This window comes from Cervus canadensis, chromosome 1 (assembly GCF_019320065.1).
Source record: "Cervus canadensis isolate Bull #8, Minnesota chromosome 1, ASM1932006v1, whole genome shotgun sequence".
Lineage (NCBI taxonomy): Eukaryota > Metazoa > Chordata > Mammalia > Artiodactyla > Cervidae > Cervus > Cervus canadensis.
The window spans coordinates 1,381,463-1,401,824 of NC_057386.1; the positions used below are offsets into that span (position 1 = coordinate 1,381,463).

The 20,362-nt window shown below is 53.4% G+C and overlaps 2 protein-coding genes across 3 annotated transcripts in view; one reads left to right on the forward strand and one right to left on the reverse strand.

The window, feature by feature from the left end:
- Nucleotides 1-7,968, reverse strand: part of RGS9 (regulator of G protein signaling 9) — a 67,702-nt gene extending 59,734 nt beyond the window's left edge. The window contains exons 1-2 of one of the 2 annotated variants that reach the window (XM_043444798.1): nt 7,754-7,968; nt 1,730-1,802 (exon numbers count right to left, since the gene is read on the reverse strand). The gene's annotated coding sequence lies outside the window, so the exon portion shown is untranslated. Of the gene's footprint in view, nt 1-1,729; nt 1,803-2,200; nt 2,373-7,753 lie in introns of those variants that run through there. The other variant, XM_043444737.1, reaches the window with a different exon arrangement.
- LOC122424646 lies at nt 1,401-6,990 on the forward strand. Its single transcript, XM_043442694.1, has 3 exons — nt 1,401-1,496; nt 2,210-2,690; nt 5,828-6,990. Exons 1-3 carry the CDS (start codon nt 1,401-1,403, stop codon nt 6,034-6,036), a joined length of 786 nt encoding a protein of 261 aa, XP_043298629.1. The 3' UTR covers nt 6,037-6,990.
- Nucleotides 7,969-20,362: the final 12,394 nt, after the last annotated feature.

A 20,362-nucleotide genomic window follows, 5' to 3' on the forward strand; every position in this document is an offset into this window, starting at 1 on the left:
ACTTTTGGGAGACGCTGACATAAATCATTCACCTGAGCACAGACCTGTGCAAGAGCCACTCTCACTTCTCAAACGACATTTCGGAACTCCTGTGTTGAAAATCATCTGACTGGATTTCCGTAAGGATGGTTTCAGTTTTACAGATGTTTGAGAAATCAGTCCATAAATTATGAAGTATTACAAGCCATTAACATTTGGAAAAGGAAGTGAACCTTCCTTGCCCTTCCTCCTACAAATATCATGAATAGATAGGGTCTCAATATCATTGAGCCAGTGTTATCAATGTATTATTTATAAAACATAGAAACAATTACATGGAAAAAATACAAATTGTTCCAAGTGGAAATTCAATAATTCAGGGCTTCTTAATGACAAACCTAGGAAATTTGTTCAAGGACCTACTTTAGTAAAACATGATTAACATTTCCTCCGATAAATAGAAGGTTGCTAAGAAACACTCAAGAATGTTGTATGTGTGCATGAAGTAACAGTCACTGGAAACTTGCCCTAACATTATAGAATAAAATTCAGTACAAGGAACATCTTCAGCTTTATTCACGAAGACGTAGTTACTGAAGTAACAACAGAATCTCTTAATGAGGCAGTTTTGGCCCAAACCTCTATCAAGGGGAGCTTTGAAGTGACTTACTATTAATAGTATGTTACTAAACTTGCAGTTTCAAGGAAAACCTGTCAAAGGACAGTAACAAGACATTAGAGTGTCCTTGTCCCAGTGTCTGCTCCTCCATCCTGTAGGGCCAGAAACCTACACAATTCCCACAGAGGCAACCGGGCTCCAGTGGATGCACCGATGCCAACCAAACTCTAAAGGAACCACTTAAATGGTTCCCTCTAAAAAAGTTCTAGTCAGTGACTTCCCAGGTGGTCCAGTGGCTAAGACTGCATTCCCAGTGCAGGGGCCTGGGTTCCATTCCTGGTCAGAGAGCTAGATCCCACATGCCTCCACTAAAGAGTTCCTATGCACAGTTAGAGAATTCTGCATGCCACAACTAAGACCTGGAAATAAAAATTAAATGTAAAAGTTATCAATCCGAAGTTAAAAAAAAATTTATATATATATGACTGACGCCTAGGATCTCAGAGCGATCTTGATCTCCTTTTCTTAAGCAGAAACTATCCACCAACAACAGAAGACCTACCTAGACTTTAAAGCTCGCCACAGAGGCTGTTGCTGTGGCCTTTCTCCGGGCCCCCCATCATCTTTGTGCTCTGTGTGCATCCCTCCTGAAGACCCCTTCCGCAACACACAGACAGGTAGACACACAGAGATGACCAGACCGCACTCCCAGCTGTAGCAGGTCATCACTGGCCTGTCTGATCCCTCGGGAAGGCCTGGCTCTACAGCTCTCAGATTCTGGCTCACTGAGGTGTGACCGCAAATGTTTCAAGGAATCCAGACAGTCACCAAAAGTATCAGAAGGGATGGCGTCAACATCCCGCCCACCCCCCACTGCTCACAGTGCTTCTCACAGCAGGTGGCTGGCACTCTCCACGGAGATCTCAGCCAGGGGGAGCTCCCACCAACCTGAGAGGGCTCCCTGCAGATAAGACGCATCACCTGGGTCTTCATTCTGCCTCTCCTGGGCCCAGCAGAGCCGATGCAGCATCCTTCCCTCTCACATACAAGGCGCCCCCCTCCACGGTCCTCCCCCACTCCTGGAGTAGACTCTGAATCCCCTTCCCACCAGACACTGTATTATGTTCCTACCGTTGTAGAGAGACTGCTGTATCACACCGACAGTTCTTCCAGTGTTGGTCCTCACTCTCCTCGGTCTCCTTACCTGTAAAACGGGGGCAGTAGTCAAACCTATCTTTATAGTGTCCTTTGGGCAGTCTGATGCGCGGAAGTGGCCGTAGGGGCTGGGTGCCCGATCCAGGGAAAGAAAGGAGTGCAATGTCAGGTGCATTCCTGTGCAGGTTCCCCCCGTGGGTCACTGGGGTCACTGGAAGCTTCTCGGAGCAAGCGTGGCATGTAGACACCCTCAGGACAGTCGGGCCCGCGTAGTCCAACATGGACCAAGAGGCGGCGTGGAAGCTTAGATAATGCGGTTACTAAGACCACAAGGGACGCCCCCCCACCCCACTAGGGCCGCCCCCAGCCCTGCCCACGTCCCCGCCGGCACTTCCCCGAGGTGGTCCCCGCGCTCCTCCCGGCCCCGGGGGATGACACCGCGCTCACCTTCCGCAGAAATGCCATCCTCGGCCTGTACTGCTGGTCTTGGTGTCGGATGGTCATCCTGGCCCCTGGGACTCAAAACCGGGACGCACGGGACGGAAGGGGAAGCCCCCGGAGAGCGCGCCCACCGCCCGGAGCCCGGGCGGAGCGAGACTACCCGCCGCGCCCCCGGCCCGCACCCAAGGGAGCCCCGAATCCGCGCCGGCCAATCAGCGCGCCGCGCTCGCCCGGGCGAGCGCTGCGCTGGCGCCCACCTGGCGCCAGGGGGCGGTGGCGGGCCGGCGGGCCGGGGGCGTCGCAGGTGAGCCGCGCCCCGGGCGCCCGCGTGCTCTGTGGTCCAGGGCCAGCCAGGACCCAGCACCAAGGCCCGGGGGCGTGAACAGTGCGCCCCGGGACTTGGATCCCTGGCTGGGCTGCCACCAGCTCCCTGCATGGGCCTTGGCAAGCTGCTTGAACTTTCTGAGCGTCTGTCTCCTCATCTCGCTGGAGAAAAGTGAGTGGATGGAAAGTGACACCTGTGTGTCGGGCGCTGGGAGGACAGAATGAATAATCCGGTGAACCGGCAGTGGAGTGCGGTTAGCGGGGAGGAATGCAGCTCCCTGCCAGGTGGACTGGCTCTGAACCCCAGAACTCGAGTGCGATCTCAAGCCAGTTACGTAACCTTTCTCTGCTTCATTCTCCCCGTCTCAGCGGTGACATTGCTGCTCCCTCCTTGTGAGTTTTTCTTTGGGAGGGGAGTTTTGGTTTTGGTTTTAGGATACCTGAGCTAATACATGTGAAAAGCATTTAGCAAACATATGTGGAATCTAAAAGAGTGATACTAATAAACTGATTTACTGAACAGAGACAGACTCATAGACACAGAAAACAAACATGTTACCGAAAGGGGAAGGGGGGAGGGATAAAATTAGGAATGTGAAATTAACATACACTGTGTGTGTGTGTGTGTGTGTGTGTGTGTGTGTGTGTGTGTGTGCGCGCGCGCGCGGGAAAACGAGCACTGTGTCCAACTCTTTGCGACCCCATGGACTGTCGCCCCAGCCCCCCCCCCCCGCCCCCGCCCACCCAGGCTCCTTTGTCCATGGGATTCTTCAGGCAAGAATACTGCAGTGGGTTGCCATTTTCTCCCCCAGGGGATCGTCCCGGATCAGGGATCAAACCTGCATCTTCTGCGCTGCTGGTGAATTCTTTACTGCTGAGCCACCAGGAAGCCCACACTCATTGTTCAGTCACTAAGTCATGTCCACCTCTTTGTGACCCCATGGACCACGGCACACCAGGCTGCTCTGTCCTCTGCTGTCTCCCAGAGCTTGCTCAAATTCATGTCCTTTGAGTCAGTGACGCTATCCAACCATCTCATCTTCTGCCCCCTTCTCCTGCCCTCAATCTTTCCCAGCATCAAGGTCTGTTCCAATGAGTCAGCTCTTATCAGGTGACTAAAGTATTGGCGCTTCAGCTTTGGCATCAGTCCTTCCAGTGCATATTCAGGGTTGATCTCCTTTAGGATGGACTGGTTTGAGCTCCTTGCAGTCCAAGGTATTCTCATGAGTCTTCTCCAACACCACAGTTCAAAGGCATCAATTCTTTGGCACTCAAACTTTTCTATGGCCCAACTCTCACATCCATACATGACTCCTAGAAAAACCACAGCTTTGACTAGATGGACCTTTGTTGGCAAAGTAATGACTCTGTTTTTAATACACTGTCTTGGTTTGTCATAGCTTTTCTTCCAAGGAGCAAGCATCTCTTAATTTCATGGCTGCAGTCACCAGCCACAGTGACTTTGGAGCCCAAGAAAATTAAATCTGATACTGTTTCCATTGTTTTGCAATCTATTTGCCATGAAGTGATGGAACCAGATGCCATGATCTTCATTTTTTGAATGCTGAGTTTTAAGCCAGATTTTTCATTCTCCTCTTTCACCTACGTCAAGAGGCTCTTTAGTTCCTCTTCACTTTCTGCCATAAGGGTGGTGTCATATGCATATCTGAGGTTGTTGATATTTCCCCTGGCAATCTTAATTCCAGCTTCTGCTTCATCCAGCCCAGCATTTCACGTGATGTACTCTGCATAGAAGTTAAATAAGCAGAGTGACAACATACAACCTTGACGTACTCCTTTCCCAATTTTGAACCAGCCCATCCTTCCATGTACGGTTCTAACTGTTGCTTCTGGACCTGCAAACTGGTTTCTCAGGAGGCAGGTCAGGTGGTCTGGTACTCCCATCTCTTCAAGAATTTCCCACAGTTTGCTCTGATCCACACAAAGGCTTTGGCATAGTCAATGAAGCAGAAAGAGATGTTTTCCTGGAATTCCCTTGCTGTTTCTATGATCCAGTTGGCAATTTGATCTCTGGTTCTGCCTTTTCTAAATCCAGGTTGTTTATCTGGAAGTTCTCAGTTCATGTACTGTTGAAGCCTAGCTTGAAGAATTTTTGAGCATTACTTTGCTAGGATGTGAAATGAGCACAATTTTGCAATAGTTTGAATTCTTTGGCATTGCCTTTCTTTGGGATTGGAATGAAAACTGACCTTTTTCAGTCCTGTGGCCACTGCTGAGTTCTCCAAGTTTGCTGGCGTATTGTGTACAACACTTCAACAACATCATCTTTTAGGATTTGAAATAGCTCAGCTGGAATTCCATCACCTCCACTAGCTTTGTTTGTAGTAATGCTTCCTAAGGCCCACCTGACTTCACACTCCAGGATGTCTGGCTCTAGGTGAGTGACCACACCATCGTGGTTATCCCAGGTCACTACTATATATAAATAAAATAGATGATCAACAAGGACCTACTGTATATAGCACAGAATATTAATGAGGGCTTCCCAGGTGGTGCAAGAGCAAAAAATCTGCCTGCCAATGCAGGAGACGCAAAAGACTCAAGTTTGATCCCTGGGTCAGGAAGATCCCTGGAGCAGGAAAGGGCAACCCATTCCAATATTGTTGCCTGAAAAACTCCTTGGACAGAGGAGCCTGGCTGGCTACAGTTCATGGGGTTGCAAAGAGAGGCTGTACTCAATAATCTATAATAACCCAAATGGGAAATAATCTGAAAAAGAATGGAGATATATATTTATATGTAGAACTGAATCACTTCGCTGCATACCTGAAACTAACACAGCACTGTAAATCAACTATGCTCCAACATAAAATTTTAAAATGTTTTAAAGACACTTAGAACCGTGACTGACAAGTGGTGAATGTCGGATAAACCACAGTTCTCATGTGCTTTGGGGGACTGTTAAAAATTACCATCGCTGGTGGCTCCATTACACCTGTCGTCTGAGTCCTGTGTCTTTCCAGAATAATGTGAGAACTCTTGGAGTAGTCAGAGGAGGTGAGAGAATAGGATCAGAAGTCAGATTATGTGGGATCACATCTCCACACTGCTACTTACTAACCAGCGAACGGTGTGACTCTGGGCAAGTTACTTAACCCCTCTGTGAAATGGGAAGGGCACAATGACTGCCTACGTGATAGGACGCAAATCAATAGATGCCAGTTGTGACTATTATTAATATCAGTGTCATTACTGATAGTATAATAGAAAGAGCACAAAATGAGTGAAAACAGTCTCATCTTGACAGCAACTTCTCTCCCCCTGTCCTCAATTTCTTCATCTGTAAAGGGGTGACTCGAGCTCCCAGTCTCCGACAGGGCGAGCCCTCCCAGGTCTGGCACCAGCGTTCTGTGAAAAATGGGACCTGCCTAAAGCCGGGCAGCCGAGGGCAGCTGGTGACGCCGTGGCAGAGAGGAGACGTGGGCAGCTGCTGTCAGAGGCGCAGTCAACAAACCGGTCTCCAGATAATCAGGTTCCCATCCCAGCGGAAGAGCTGAGTTCCTGCCAAGCTGCTCTGACATCGTAGCTCTGGGCTGAAGTGGTAGAATAGCCCAGCTCCAAGGACTGGTTGACTCATCGGGAAATGACTTGGCCGAAAGCCAGCAGATGTGACGTCAGCCCAACCAGGCTGCCGGGAAAGCCCCGCTTCAGCCGGGCTCCCAGACTCACGGGGATGGGGAGAGCAGAATGATCTCAGAATCCCATAACTGGCGAACCTGTCTCCCCACTCTTTTGTTTGTTGACTTGGGCTTTCTGGTTTCTCGGTTAGGTTAGATGGTGACTTGTCTATTATGAGAGTGTGTGTGTGTGTGTAGTTTCCTTGAGAATCAGATTTTATTGAAAAGATAGAACGTTAAGATCATCTGGTCACTGGATATTTCTGCTGTTTAAATTACTTAACATCTGTGAGGGGCTCTGTCAACTAGGAGAGGACTTTAGGTGTGTAGAGTGACCGCCTGAGTCACTTTCTGTCGCCTGTTATCCTGGAGAGGTTCGTGCTGTCCTCTGGCACTTCTTTAAGGTGACTTTGCTCAGATGATAAATCGAATGGCCACCCTCATCACCCCACAGTTTACTACTCCAACAAGGATCTCATCAAGCATCCTCATTTCCCAGATGAAGGGGATGAGGTAGGGTGCGAAGAAGGAACGTAATCAGGACTCAGGACACCTGGATGCTGATTCCAAATCTACCGCTGACCCACTGGGGACGTCACACAAGACTCATCACCTCAGGGAATCCCAGTCCCCGGTCAGAGTTGTTCAGCGTTCCCCAGAGTCTGCTCTTCAACCTTCTCAAACTTTAATGTACAGAGCAGTCCCCCAGGGATCTTGTAAAAATGCAGATTCTGACTCAACAAGTTGGGGTGAGACTGTGTGCTAACCACTAGACCAGCAGGGAACTCCTTCCTTGTCTTGATTTCTAATTTATAGTTTACCATTTTATATTAAGGCTTCCCTGGTGGCTCAGATGGTAAAAAAAAAAAAAAAAAAAAAAAAAAAATCCGCCTGCAATGCAGGAGATCTGGATTGGATTGCTGGTTTGGGAGGATCCCCTGGAGGAGGGCATGGCAACCCACTCCAGTATTCTTGCCTGGAGAATCCCCATGGACAGAGGAGCCTGGCAGGCTACAGTCCAGGGGGTCGAAAAGAGTCAGACACAAGTGAGCGACTAAGCACACACATACATTTTATATTAAGCATCTCCTGTATGCCTCACTCACCCAACTGTGAAAAGGGGCATAAAGTGAAAGTGAAAGTAGCTCAGTCGTGTCTGACTCTTTGCAACTGACCCCATGAACTGTAGCCTGCCAGGTTCCTCTGTCCATGGAATTCTCCAGGCCAGAACACTGGGGTGGGTAGCCTGTCCCTTTTCCGGGGGATCTTCCCGACCCAGAGATCAAACCCAGGTCTCCACACTGCGGGAGGACTGTTTACCATCTGAGCCACCAGGGAAGCCCGGAAAGAGGCATGGTATAAATGAATCAAGAGTGGATGAGCACTAGATTAAGTGGACTCGCGTCCAGATGACCACATTCCCGGCTCCTCCTCAGTCCCCACCTGTATGTCACAGGACTCACCTAATGGCATCCTACTAAAAATCACAATGACCTGGCTGACGACACTGACAACATAATGTTTACATTTTCAAAGATGCCAAATAAACTAATGGCCAATACATTACGAAATAACATTTGCCTCCAAAAATTCTTACCAGTCTGAGCTTCCACCGGTGTGCTTTCAAATGCCCACATTGAATCAGCATCTCCGGGCAAATCTACAGTGTGCGGGTTTCCAGCGGTTACCAGAAGTCATTACAGGAACAAGTCATGTGAATTTCTTTTCGAAAAAAATTTGATTTGACCCCAAACTACTGTCAAGATAGTGTCTATTCTGTCTAACAAACACCACAAAAGAAATTTCCTTCCAAGTTTAGTTCCCTGAAGACAGAAATCACAATGTATCCTTTTCTGTGATTAAAAAGAGATGTGCACCCAGGCATTTCCCACCCTGAGCCGCAGGACAAATCTGGCATCAGGCTCTCTTGCAGGAACTGGAATGAATGTTCAATTTTTAGCTTTTTCCCTCCAATCTGTCTTCCTATTTGAATTCATGTACGATTGGTTTCATTCTCTGGGTTTTGGTCTTTTGGTCAGCCACAACTCCTTTTTGGAATGACTTGGGATAGAAATAAACTGTATTTGAGTAGCGAATGGGAGTTGACTTGATGAATTGGGCACGGTGTGTGGAGAAAGGAAAAACTGTGCAGTCAAGATGGTCTTCAAGATAAGTGACTATATCCGTCCAATTGTTTGTTGAACCTACATCGTTTTATTTTAGTCCAAGATGCATGAGAGAAGGAGAACAGTGTGGTGAAAATACATTGCAGTTTGATGAAAACTTGCTTTCCTTGCAAGACAATTGATTAGATCACGCCTGTCTATCTAAACCAATCAGCTCAGCTCAGAAGTAACAGGACGTCTTGTTTCTCAACCCGAGCTGCACCTCCATGGCTTCCAGGTGAGGTGGGTGAGTGAGTGGGTCAGGGATGGATGAAGCAGGTAGGAACGTAGGAATGTGGCTGGCTGCCAGGACTTCAGGAATTCCACGTAGGATGATCGGAGCCAAGCGAGACCTCCTAGTCGCCTCCAGGATGCCCCTCTATAATAAGGAATGATTCCCCTCCGTCTTCTCCATCCTAAGGAGAAGAGTTCTTGCAGTGAGTCTGGGGCACACACTTCCCAGAAACACCTGCTAGAAATTATCAAAGGCAAATAGGACCATGTTGTCCCATCCTCTGTTCCCCAGAAGACGTCACACTCTGCCTTCCTTCTATAGGAGTCAGGTGGACTCTGCTTGAGAAAATTGACATCTTTGATTTTACAAGTCTCCTTGTTCCCCTGTAAATGTATGCTCACTCCTGAAAATATAGAAATAGAAGCAAATTTTTGAACTTCACATCTAATTTAGGAAAAGAAGTTTGAGTGAGTTGAAGTGGAATGGAGGAGGGAAAGGGGTGGACTGGAGCCCCTGGATTTAATACAGGCAAGGCCCTTTTTTAAAGATTATTTTTTAATGTGGACGATATTTAAAGTCTTTATTGAGTGTGTTACAATATTACTTCTGCTTTATGTTTTGGCTTTTTTGGCCTTGAGGCCTATGGGATCCTAGCTCCCTGACCAGGGATCAAACCCACACCCCCTTTGTTGGAGGGCTAAGTCTTAACCACTGGACCTCCAGGGAAATCCCAGGTGTGTTTTAAAGACTTGGTCTTCATGTCACATGGATGCCCTCCCTACCCGCTCCGTGTTCAAGAGAGAACCTGAACACCGCAGGAGGCCTGGCCCAGAACTAGGAAGGGGCGGAGGAGATGAGATTCCAACCCAGCAGTCCAGGTCTGAAGTCCAGAGGAACCGCAGCGATTCCCAGGTGAAGCGCTTGTGGAATAAAGACGGGGAGGCACGAGAAGGCCGCTCCCACCCCGACTCAGCCCTCTGCTCCCACTGTCCTGGGGCGTGGGTGACTCATCCCGTGGGCAAGCCCTTCCCGCCGCCCAGCCTCCCCAGCCGGGCCTTCCCACAAGTAGCATCTCTCCAGCGCTGCCCGCCCTGAGAAGCCCTGCCCTGGGCCAGCCGGGAGATCCAGTCTCCTTCCGGCTTCCGCAGGCCCGCTGGACCCTCGGACCAAGCTCAGGTCTCCACCTTCACCCTTATCAGAGAGCAGCACTGTCTCCACGTCCTTTTAACTGTGATGCTCCCGAGTCAGGGGCTTTCCAAGGTTCCCGCCCTGCTTCCTTCCGGGTCTTCCTGGGAAGAGCCCCTCCGGAGGGCTCAGGAAGCTGACCGACGGCGGGAAGTGAAGACAGAAGACGCACCTGCAAGGGCCCGTTTTGAGGTCACCAGTTTCACTTTCTTTATTTAGACGGGGAACTTCGGTCACCCCTCCCCCGCTCCTCTCTGCCTCCGCCACCCCTGCCCTCCCCCCGCCCCCCTCTCTCCCCAGTAACGTGAGCAGCACCTTGACCTTGGGGACAGCAGTCCTATCCTCCTGCCTCCTCGCTCCTTGGGTAGGCAGCTTTTCTGGGACCAAAGCCAAGGCTGCCCTGCAGACACCAGGCGTTTTTGTTTTTTTTTAATCCAAACTCGGAGAATTTATCTTCTGCAAGGACTGCCAGCATCCCTCCCGCAAAGACCTTCTGTGGCTCCCTAGTGCCTCCGGGGAGAAGACGGCGCCCCTCCCCTGACACCCCAAGGCCACGGGGATCTGAGCTCATTTTCCAGCCAGTGCTGCCCCTCACCCTCCCGAACCGCCCCCCCTCCTCGGTCAGTGCAGGGAGCGGCTTTGGTTCCTGTTGGACCTACGGCCGGCTCTGGCCTCTCCCCTGCCAGTCTGACCGCGGCGGCCCCGAAGCCCCCAGAGCGCTTCCTTCCTCCTCCGCGCTGGCCCGCGCCGGCGTGTGACACACAGCTGCCAGGGGCCCGGGTCCCCGCTGCACTGTGGGCGTCCCCAGGGGAGAGCGGGGACCTGGACAACTTCCTGTCACCCCCCTTCCGGCCCCTGCATCGCACACTCTGCACCCCCATGGGACCCCCTTTCTAAACGAACTGCCCTCTGCCCCCAAGAACTCCAAGCAGCAGCCCCCGCAGGGCCTCCCCCTGCGCACCCCCATCCCCACCCCCACGCCCAGGCTGGAAGCCCCGCTCCCCTGGGGCTCCCCCCCTCCGCCGCTCCGCTTCCTCCCACTGCCAGGCGTCTCCCCCACGGGCAGTCTCTCGTCCTCGTCGTCGTCGTGGGTGCCTTCAGAGCCCCCGGAGCTGTGCCACGCTTCCCAGCTTCACAGGCCCCCGGGGACCCTGCTGCCCCCGCGTCAGCCGCACCGGGACCCTGTCCTCACCCAGCGACGCGCGCCCTTCAGAGTCTGGAGTCCGGCTCCGGGCCCTGCGAGCCGGCTTCGCCCCTCCGGCTCCTCCCCAGCCCCCCATGACACCCCTCCGACTCCTCCCCCGGCCCCCCAACGCCCCTCCGGCCCTCCCCCAACCCCTGACGCCCCTCTGACTCCTCCCCCGCCCCCTTGACGCCCCTCCTGCCCTGCCCTTCCCCTCGGGTCCTCGGGCCCCCAGGGGCAGCGCTTCCCGCCCGGTTCGCTGGACTCCAGGTCAGCCGGCAAATACTTCTCGAGGGCCTCCTGGCCCCCGGTGCTCAGCCTCGCCCTTCGGTCCCCCGGGCGAGGGGAGGTGCCCGGTGCGAGAGAATGAGAGACCCGGGAGGAAAACCCGGCTGTGGAAGCCGGTCAGCGGGACCCCAGGTCACCGTCTGATCTGGGTCCTCAAGCTCCTCATCGCCCGTGACCTTGGCGGGGGCCCGCGGCTCGACCACACCCCTGGGCAGACCTCACCCCTCTGATTCGCTGTAGGAAGCGTGGCACCCTTGACCTCTAACCCCATCCCTGCCCTGACCCGTCCTCACCGACTCCTGCCAGGGCTGTCCTGCTGGAGGCCTCCGCCTCCCCGTGGGCGCGCCCCTCTGCTTGCTTCCGTCACCACCTTGGCCCCGCTCCACCCTGTCTGTCTCTGACTCTGACTCTGTCTCCTTCGCCCTTGGCTCGGGGACTTGGTGAGAATAGCCTGGTGAGGCCAGCTGTGTCCCCCCAAAAGATGGACCCAAGTCCTGACACCCCGCACACGTGAGAATGTGGCTTGATAGAGAAACAGGGTCTGTACAGACACAATCCAATTAAAATGAGGTCAGCCAGACCCTATTCCAGTATGACTGGTGTCTTTACGAGAAGGGGAAATTTGGACGCAAGGAAGAAGACATGAAGACCCAGAGAAAGAAGTGGCCGTGGGAGCGGAACAGTGTGCCTGCAGGCACGGCGTGTCCAGGAGTGCGGCCACCACAGACGCCGAACAAGCAGAGGAGGCTCCCGGTCTCCAGCTGGCCAGCCCGGGGGTTCGGGCTTGTGGCCCCCAGGCCGCGGGGGGGCTGCGAGTCCCCCAGTGCTGGTGCTGTGTGACCGGAGTCCTGGGGTCTCGGACAGCTGGGAGGCCTCGCCCCTGTCGGCCCCGCAGGCAGAGGCTCCGGGGTCTCTGCTGGGCTCTTGTCTTCCCAAGGGTGACGCACGGCTCCCTGGAGAGAAGCCGGCTGGACTCCAGGGCCTGGGCTTTCCTTCCCCTTCTTTTGTCTTCCCAGAAGCCCCTGGAACAGACGTACAGCACCTCTCCCCATGCGGCCTGGCACCCCGCTTCCAGAGGCCGGCGGTTAACACTGACAGCCCTGAGCTCCGCCTTCCCAGGGGAAATGGGGCGTGGCCTCCTCCCAGCCCCGCCTCCCAGCCCCACACTTCCATCACCGCCCCCACTTCCCCCTCCTGTCCTCGCTGGCCGTTAGCTCCTGGGGAGCAGGAGCCTGTGGCATTCACCCTTACAGTCTGCTCCCGCCCTTCCCCACACGTTCGGGAAGTCCGGGAAGGCACTCCTGTAAAGAGATGGTGGAGCAGGCGGGTCCCCGTCGGAGGGCCCCTAAAGGACACGCAGAACCTTGCTCAGGCCAGGCTCCCTGCAGCGGCCCCGGGGAACCCAGGATCCAGTTTGTCAGGCGATACACCCCCTCTTTTCCCCAAGTTCTCCCCGCCTGGACCCCCAGGGCCCCAGGCAGGACTGGGAGGGAGAGGAGGTAACCAGCAACCAGGATCCAGTTTGTCAGGAGACACACCCCCTCTTTTCCCCAAGTTCCCCCCGCCTGGACCCCCAGGCCCCCAGGCAGCACTGGGAGGGAGCGGGCGTTGAGGTGAGCACTAACGCTGAGCTTTCCGGTAACCTGGCTGTCAGAGCGCCTCGGAGCCAGCGTCTGACAGGTAGACGGAAGGTGCTCCCCACGACCCCGGGCCATGGCGGGAGCGAAGGCCCCGGATGGAGCATCAGGGGACAGGAGCGGCTACAGGTCACACCCAGGCACGAGCTACGCAGGGCCCTTGTCTCTCTCGGTCACTCGATGAGACAGCTCCATGCCACGCAAGCAAGGCCAGGGGAGGTCAAGGCAAGACCAGGAAGTGGACTTTAATAGCTTCCTTATATCAGGGTAGGAAGTTCAAGTTGATAAGGAAGTTGGAATCAAGCGCCCCAGCTGGAAGAGGCGTCCGCCAAGGAAACGCTGGGGTAGGAGATAGTCTGTGTTGACACAGCGCTCCAGCCGGGTCTGCAGCTTCCACTGACTGCATCCTCGGGCTGCCTGACCTAGAAAGAAACCCAGATCTGGTGTCCAGCCAGCACCCGGGGGAAGTGCCCATGAGTCCAGAGCTGCTTGACATGCCCGGGGGTGAGGCCACTCTGCACACGCTGCCCTGACGATGGACCCGCCACGCACGACCGTCACTTAGGGTTGCCTTCGTGTCCTGCACGAAGCTACCTGCTCAGCTCCTCCAAGTCTACTCATCAAGACAGTTAAAAGAAAAAAAATGCTTGTGAGTCAGTGTGAGGTCCCCACGTGCCCTCCATGGGCAGTCGAATGAGTTGCAGCCCCCAGGGCACCCCGAGCTTCTGGGTGGGATGGCCGGGGTCAGGCATTTCCGGATTTCAATCAGCATCACCCCTTGAGTGAGACCTTGATGAGTGCCCCTGACGGCTCAGAGTTTCAGTCTACCCATCCGGGAAATGGGAACAGGGCTTGCCCGGCACAGAGCAAGAGCTCACTGACAATGAACTTCCAGCAGCATCATCTCGTTATTCTGCTGTCGTTACGGGCCTCCTGGTCTTTCCCCAGCCCAGAATGCTCACCTTCCCAGCCCCTCCTTCCCCTTCTTTTCTTTCAAAACAACTTGAATACCATCCACCTGATTCCCAAGGCCCCACCTGGGCTCCCAGGCTGGTGGACTTGCTTGAACACATCAGCTGTCCCTTCTCCCGACTTAGCACCCTGATAGCTGGTTGACCAGTTGGCCTCATCCACTGTGCCGTCCCTGTAATAGCCCTCCCCTCTGAGTCTATAACACAGGGTACAGTGCCCGGCCCACACAGACGCACCCCCACACGTCCAGACAGAGCAGTGCTGGGCTGGTATCACGGTCCATAGGTCGGTCCCTCCCTATATACCCGCCGCCACGGGCTGGCTTTTGACCTGGACGGTCTGCAGAAGGAGACCAGGGTCACAGTGACTCAGGCCGCTGGAGGATTAGAGGAGCCGGAGAAACGGGGAGGCCCGCTGGTGGGTGGGGCAGCTCTCCCTTCCAGCAGAGTCTTCCCCCTTCCAACCCAGCAAAGCCCGAAGTCCTGTTAAAAGCCGTGCCTTTCCCGGCGAAGGTATGAGGGGGATTGAAAAGCTAGCCAGGGAGCTGTTGGAGACGTGACTTTCCCTCCAACTTCTGATGTCTCCAGCCTGGACCCAGTACCTCCAGGACTTCCCTAGAATTAAGGAGTGTCCTTCACAATCTCAGAGACTCTGGGCAAAGTCTAGGGTCACTGTGTGATTCAGAGGGTGGAGCAGATGTCATAAATTACACATTTGTTTTAAAACACACAGGCGCACACACACACACCAGTCTCCTGGGCCTGTATTCAGTCCTTCCTCAGGAGAGGAGCTTTCTGACGGACAGAAGCACCCTGGCTGCTTAAGCCTTTCAGGGTCAGCCCAGTCTCCCAGACGGGCAGCCCCCACGCCTCCCAGCGCCTCTGCCTCTGTCCCTGCCCTCGCTAAAGAGCCAGCCTGGAGGGCTATAGTCCAAGGGGTTGCAGAAGAGTCTGACAGGACGTAGCCACTAAACAGTAACAAAACGCTTTGTATTTTTTTCAGCCTTCATATTTATGTAACAAAATCATTAACCACTTTCAATCCCCAATGCATAGTGGCAAATGCTACATTATGTGACACCTCTGTGGGGCCAGGCAGGCACCCTGCCAGGTGCTTTACATGTTACTCTCAGCAGCCCAGGGACATGTGGGCAGAATTAGTTCTACTTTTCAGATAACAGAAATGAAGATCTGGTGTCTGCTGACTAAGGCTCCTTGCTCCCAACACAGGGGCCTGGGTTCCATCTCTGGTCAGGGAACCGGAGTCCACACGCCGTGACTAAGACCCAGGGCAGCCAAATAAATAAATAAATAAAATTTTTTAAGAAAAAGAAATGGAGCTCAGAGAGTTTGTGTGTGTGTGTTTTTTTGCGGGATTCACATGGTAGATGCTGGGAAACATGGAGGGCAAGAGGAGAAGGGGGTGACAGAGGATGAGATGGTTGGATGGCATCACCCACACAGTGGACATGAGTTTGAGCAGACTCCAGGAGATGGTGAAGGACAGGGAAGCCTGGCGTGCTGCAGTCCACGGGGTCGCAGAGAGGTGGACACGACTCAGTGCCTGAACAAGGACAGCACGGTAGGCGCATGGGGCAGCAGCTCGGCTTGGACCCCACTCGTGCCCGTCTCTCCCTGCTGCCCGCATCGACCCCAGCCTGACCCTGACAGGAGTGGGCAGCGGCTGAGAGGGGTGTGAGCTCAAGTTCTGGTTTCTCCGTCCTGCGGGCATCCGCAGCGTCCTGCCTGCCCCGCGGCGGCGGATCGCAGCGAGTGATGGCGCGTCCTCGTCGTCGCGGCAGGCACAGCCTCCGGCTAGCTCAGGTTTCCTGAGAGCCCCTCGCGAGTGGTGTCCGGCCATGCCAAGTTAGCGGAGCGTCCCGCAGGATCTGGACTCTGGTTCTGAGCGGTGGGGCGGAGCCACAAGGGTCTCTGGTCACCGCACACACGCCCCTCCAGGCCTGCAGGGCTGCAGATCCAGCTGGCAGCCGTCAGAAATGCAGGGAGACGCCTGGGAGCAGGCAGACGGTGACTACTCATTTAAATGACACACATTCAGTGAGTCTTTACCATATGACATGGGATTCCCAGGGGGCTCAGTGGTGAGGACTCTGCCTGCCAATGCAAGAGATGAAGGTCTGATCCCTGGGTCGGGAATAACCCCTGGAGAAGAAAATGGCAACCCCCTCCAGTATTCTTGCCTGGAGAAGCCCCATGGACAGAGGAGCCTGGTGGGTACAGTTCAGGGGTCACAGAGAGTCGGACACGGCTGAGGTCAAGAACACAAGCTCACCCAGGTGCCGTGCTGGACGCCGGAGGCACCAGGGAGCAGGCTGTGGTCCTGGCCTCGGGGCCCGCATTCCGGGGCGGTGGGGGAGGGAGCGGAAGTTACTGTCCACTGTGACCGGTGCTCTGAGGGGCGCGGGGGCCGGAGAATGCTAGGGCACCTCGGAGGCCGGGAACCTTGATCAGCCTGGGGGGCGGGGGGCGGGGGGAGGGAGGAGGGGAGGGAAACAATGACAGTGTGGGGGGGTGGGGGATGGGGGTGGGGGGAGGCCCCGGAAGGAAAGCAGTGAGGCAGAGGGCCAGGGCTGGGAGATGCAGCAGGGAGAACCCCGGGTGCTCTCTACCACCCAGGGCCAATGAGAAACATGGCCAGCACTGGACGGGGGTGGCATGAAATTCACCAGAAGCAATGTCCCCCTAAGAAAACGCTTTTACCCCAGGGGACTTCCCAGGCTGTCCAGTGGTTAGGGCCCTGAGCTTCCACTGCAGGGAGCACAGGTTCCATCCCCTGTCGAGGAACTAAGATCTCACATGTTGTTCGATGCGCCCAAAAGGTAAAAACCACCACCACCACCGTCATCATCATCAAACTCCCATTTCACAGACAGGAAAAGCCAGGCACGCTATGTTCAGTGAGGTCTCCTGAAGGCCCCGCACCCTGGCTCCTTTCCTTCTCTGGGAAAGGAAATGACCAGCAGACGATTTGATCTGCTTCCCAGGGTTAAACCAGAGAAGCAGGTGACCTCAACTCATTGCTTAAAGGACTCTTCCCATCACCGGCCGTGTACAAGCAAAGGGCAAACATGAGTGCAGAACTGCCGGCACAGAAGAAAACGCTTCCTCTTGCCTTTACCCCCTCCTCATCCTCCCGTGCGCAGTGGGGGGCCTGCCAACCCTCCGGGGGCCGGGAGAAAGGCAGTAACTACAGCAGGAGACAGAGACAGGCCTTCGTGGCTCGGCTCCCAGACTCCGACTCTGTGACTCTGACTCAGCAGCTGGGGTCGCTCCCTGAATCCTGCCGGGAGCCGGCCTGTTCTTTCCCGTAGCGGCTCTCGCAGGAGTTTGGAGACGGTTTGTCGATGGCATTATTCGCCCCGGGGAGCCAGGCTGCCACGGCCTGACAAAGGCCCCGGGGACCGCTCCTCCATGCCCCTGCGTGGGTGAGCCCTGACCACGCGCTGGTCAGCGCCTGGCGAGTACAGAGGAGAAGGCCAGTCTCGGCGTGCCCCGCGACGCCTGGCTGCCCGCGAGTCAGGAGCACGGTCCGTGGGAGCAGCAGGCCGGGGCCTGCCAGTCCACGCTCCGAGGGAACGAGAACCGCACTGGGAGCAGAGGGTGTGGAGACACAGGCGTCAGCTGAGAGCCCGCATGTCAGCCTCTCCGGAGAAACAGAACTCACGTTAGAGGGCCTTTACTGTTACTTGCACAGTGAGCAAGCGAGGTGCGAGGGTTTCTCCCAGGATGGGTGTGTGTCTTTCAGAGGCAGGCTTCTGACTCCAGAGAAGCTGAGAGAAGTCACGACTGCCCAACAAGCAGCTCACAGATCTTCCTTGGAGGCCAATAATTAAAGTCACATTTTCCTTCAATAACACCAGCAACAAAAACCACCACGAAGGCAATTCCACATGCCGGGTTTCATACAAAACTTTCCACATGAGAGGCTTACTCTGGTAAGGGCACCATCACGTTTCATAACAAAGGAAGTTGACTTTTCATTCCGGACTCACATGAAGGGACCATCTGGGGCTTCTGCTGCTGCTGAGTCGCTTCAGTCGTGTCCGACTCCGTGGGACCCCATAGACAGCAGCCCTCCAGGCTCCCCCGTCCCTGGGATTCTCCAGGCAAGAGCACTGGAGTGGGTGCCATCGCCTTCTCCTCTGGGGCTTCTACCACCATGTAAATATGGCTGTAAAGCCGGCCTCCTCTTTCCTTGTTTCTACCTCAGTCACCCAGAGCGTTTTACGAACCAGAGTCTGAGCTCCAGTGCAGAACATCTTACTGTGCTAGAATCAGCCTGCAAGCTGGTAAACTTTGAGGTGACATTTTGCCCAAAAGGGGCTGGAAAAACAGACCGAGTAACCAACCAACCAACAAACGACTTGTTCCTTAAATGCAATCTTCGTACACCTGGGCACCCAGGGAACTATCTCTTTCTGATGACTCAGAAAGAGCCCTGGATTTAGAGTCAAAAGGAGGTGGTTTTGGTTCTGCCTCTGCCCCCAGACAGTTGGAGGGAGGCTACGAGTCCTCAGACCTCTCTTTCCCCGGCTTCCTCCTGCTCAGGGAGTGAGCTTAACACTGGGTGCTCCGTCAGCCTGTTGTGAGCAGAGAATGAGATAAAGTAGGTCAAAGTGCTTTGGGGCGTTTAAAACATCACACACAAACACACACACAACTCAAAGAGATCTGTATTCTGCAAAGACTAGGGAATTCCCTTCCTTTCCTAGCACAGAAAGGAAGACACGAAAAACCCACGCCTGTTTTATCTGAAAGAAGCAGAATCCACCTATTATAATAACACTGGTGATGAGACTGAAGAGTCAAGTAGCGAAAAGCTTGGGTGTGTCGTCATCTTTATTAGAAAATTAACCCACGGTTTCCCCATCCAGTAATGTGACTGATTTTTAAATAAACACATCTAAATGGGTGTTGTCCCATCCTGAAGAGTGAGTAGTCACCTTGGCAGGCCAAGCACTTATTTAAATTATGTTTCCCATCGTTCCCAAATCTTTTTTTTAAACTCCTTTTTTTCAAATCGTTCCAAGAGCCTCTGGCACATTCTTTCAGACATGTCTGAGGGTGACACATTTTTGTCCTTTGTGAAAAACACTGATTTTTGTAAACAGCTCAAAGTTATTTGTCACAGGGTCTGTTAAATGAGCTAAGTAGTGCCACTATTTAAAAAAGTGTTAGTTGCTCAATTGGGTCTGACTCTTTGCAACCCCATGGACTGTAGCCCGCCAGGTTCCTCTGTCCACGGGATTTCCCAGGCAAGAATACTGCAGTCGGTTGCCATTTTCTTCTCCAGGGGATCTTCCGGACCCAGGGATCAAAAACCCGGGTCTCCAGGATTGCAGGCAGATTCTTTACTGACTGAGCCAGGAGGGAAGCCCACACTTTTTAGAAAACTATGATTAAGACAGGAAACCTGGCTTTGTTTCAGTTCCAACAGAAAGTTACAAATAGCTGGACTGCCCTGGAGGTTCAGCGGTTAGGACTCCCACTTCCACTGCAGGGAGCACGGGTCCCATCCCAGGCCGGGGAACTAAGACCCCACCAGCCGCGGAGTGGCCAAGGAGGGAAAAAAAAGAACAGAGAGTAGATTACAGGAATCGACAGTATTGCTAGACAGGGCCTGATCCTTCGTAAGGCAACCACATTAGAGTAGAAAAGTCGAGTGGAAATGTGTTTCTACACTGTTAGTCACACCTTGATTATTTATCTAGCAAGACTGTTTGCCACTAGACTTTGAGTTTCCATTAAGAAGAGAGCCACACGACAACTAATTAACCATTTAGCTGTGCAGTCTTTTCATCACAGCTCCTCCTCAGGGTATCTGAACCCCTCATCTGCACATGGATTAACCGGCTAACACAGGTGTTTCCGATGGATTCACATCTGCGTCTATCGGAAATACAGCAGCCAGCAGATCCAATTCCAACCAACAGACTCTATATTCCCTTAAAAAGTTCAGATTCTCTTTTCAGTTATGAAAGAATTTGTCTGAAAATTATAATATTCACTAATATCATTACAATGTGACTTGAAGCAACAACTAGAGTAGATTTGCTTCTGGTGCAAAAGTAATTTTAATTGTTCGAGTTACTTTAAAATGAACATAATCAGAGAATTCCCTGACTATCCAGTGGTTAGGACTCAGCTCTTTCACTGGTGAGGGCCTGAGTTCAATCCCTGCTCAGAGAACTAAGATCCCACAAGCTGCATGGCCAAAAAAGGAAAAAAAACTCATAACCACTTTCATGCAGTGAACATCATACACTGTGGGTCTTCAACGGTAAATGACTCCAGTGACTTTTATGGAAGCTATTGTTTTCCCTACCTCATTTTTTTTTTTTTATTGTAGTGAAATTTACATAACATTAAATTTATCATTTGACCATTTTGAAGTGTATAATTTGGGGGCATTTAGTAGATTCCCAGGGGCTTCCCCGACGGCTCAGTGGGTGAAGAATCCGCCTGGAGTGCAGGAGATGCGGGTTCTACCCTGGGATGGGGAGGAACTCCTGGAGAAGGAA

What these genes read in the sequence shown, in the direction of transcription:
- LOC122424646 (XM_043442694.1), top strand. Translation starts at nt 1,401, where the DNA reads ATGTTTCAAGGAATCCAGACAGTCACCAAAAGTATCAGAAGGGATGGC. An exon ending in CACAGTGCTTCTCACAGCAG is followed by an intron (nt 1,497 to 2,209) that starts GTGGCTGGCACT and finishes CACCTTCCGCAG; the next exon opens with AAATGCCATCCTCGGCCTGT. An exon ending in CCTCATCTCGCTGGAGAAAA is followed by an intron (nt 2,691 to 5,827) that starts GTGAGTGGATGG and finishes TCATCTGTAAAG; the next exon opens with GGGTGACTCGAGCTCCCAGT.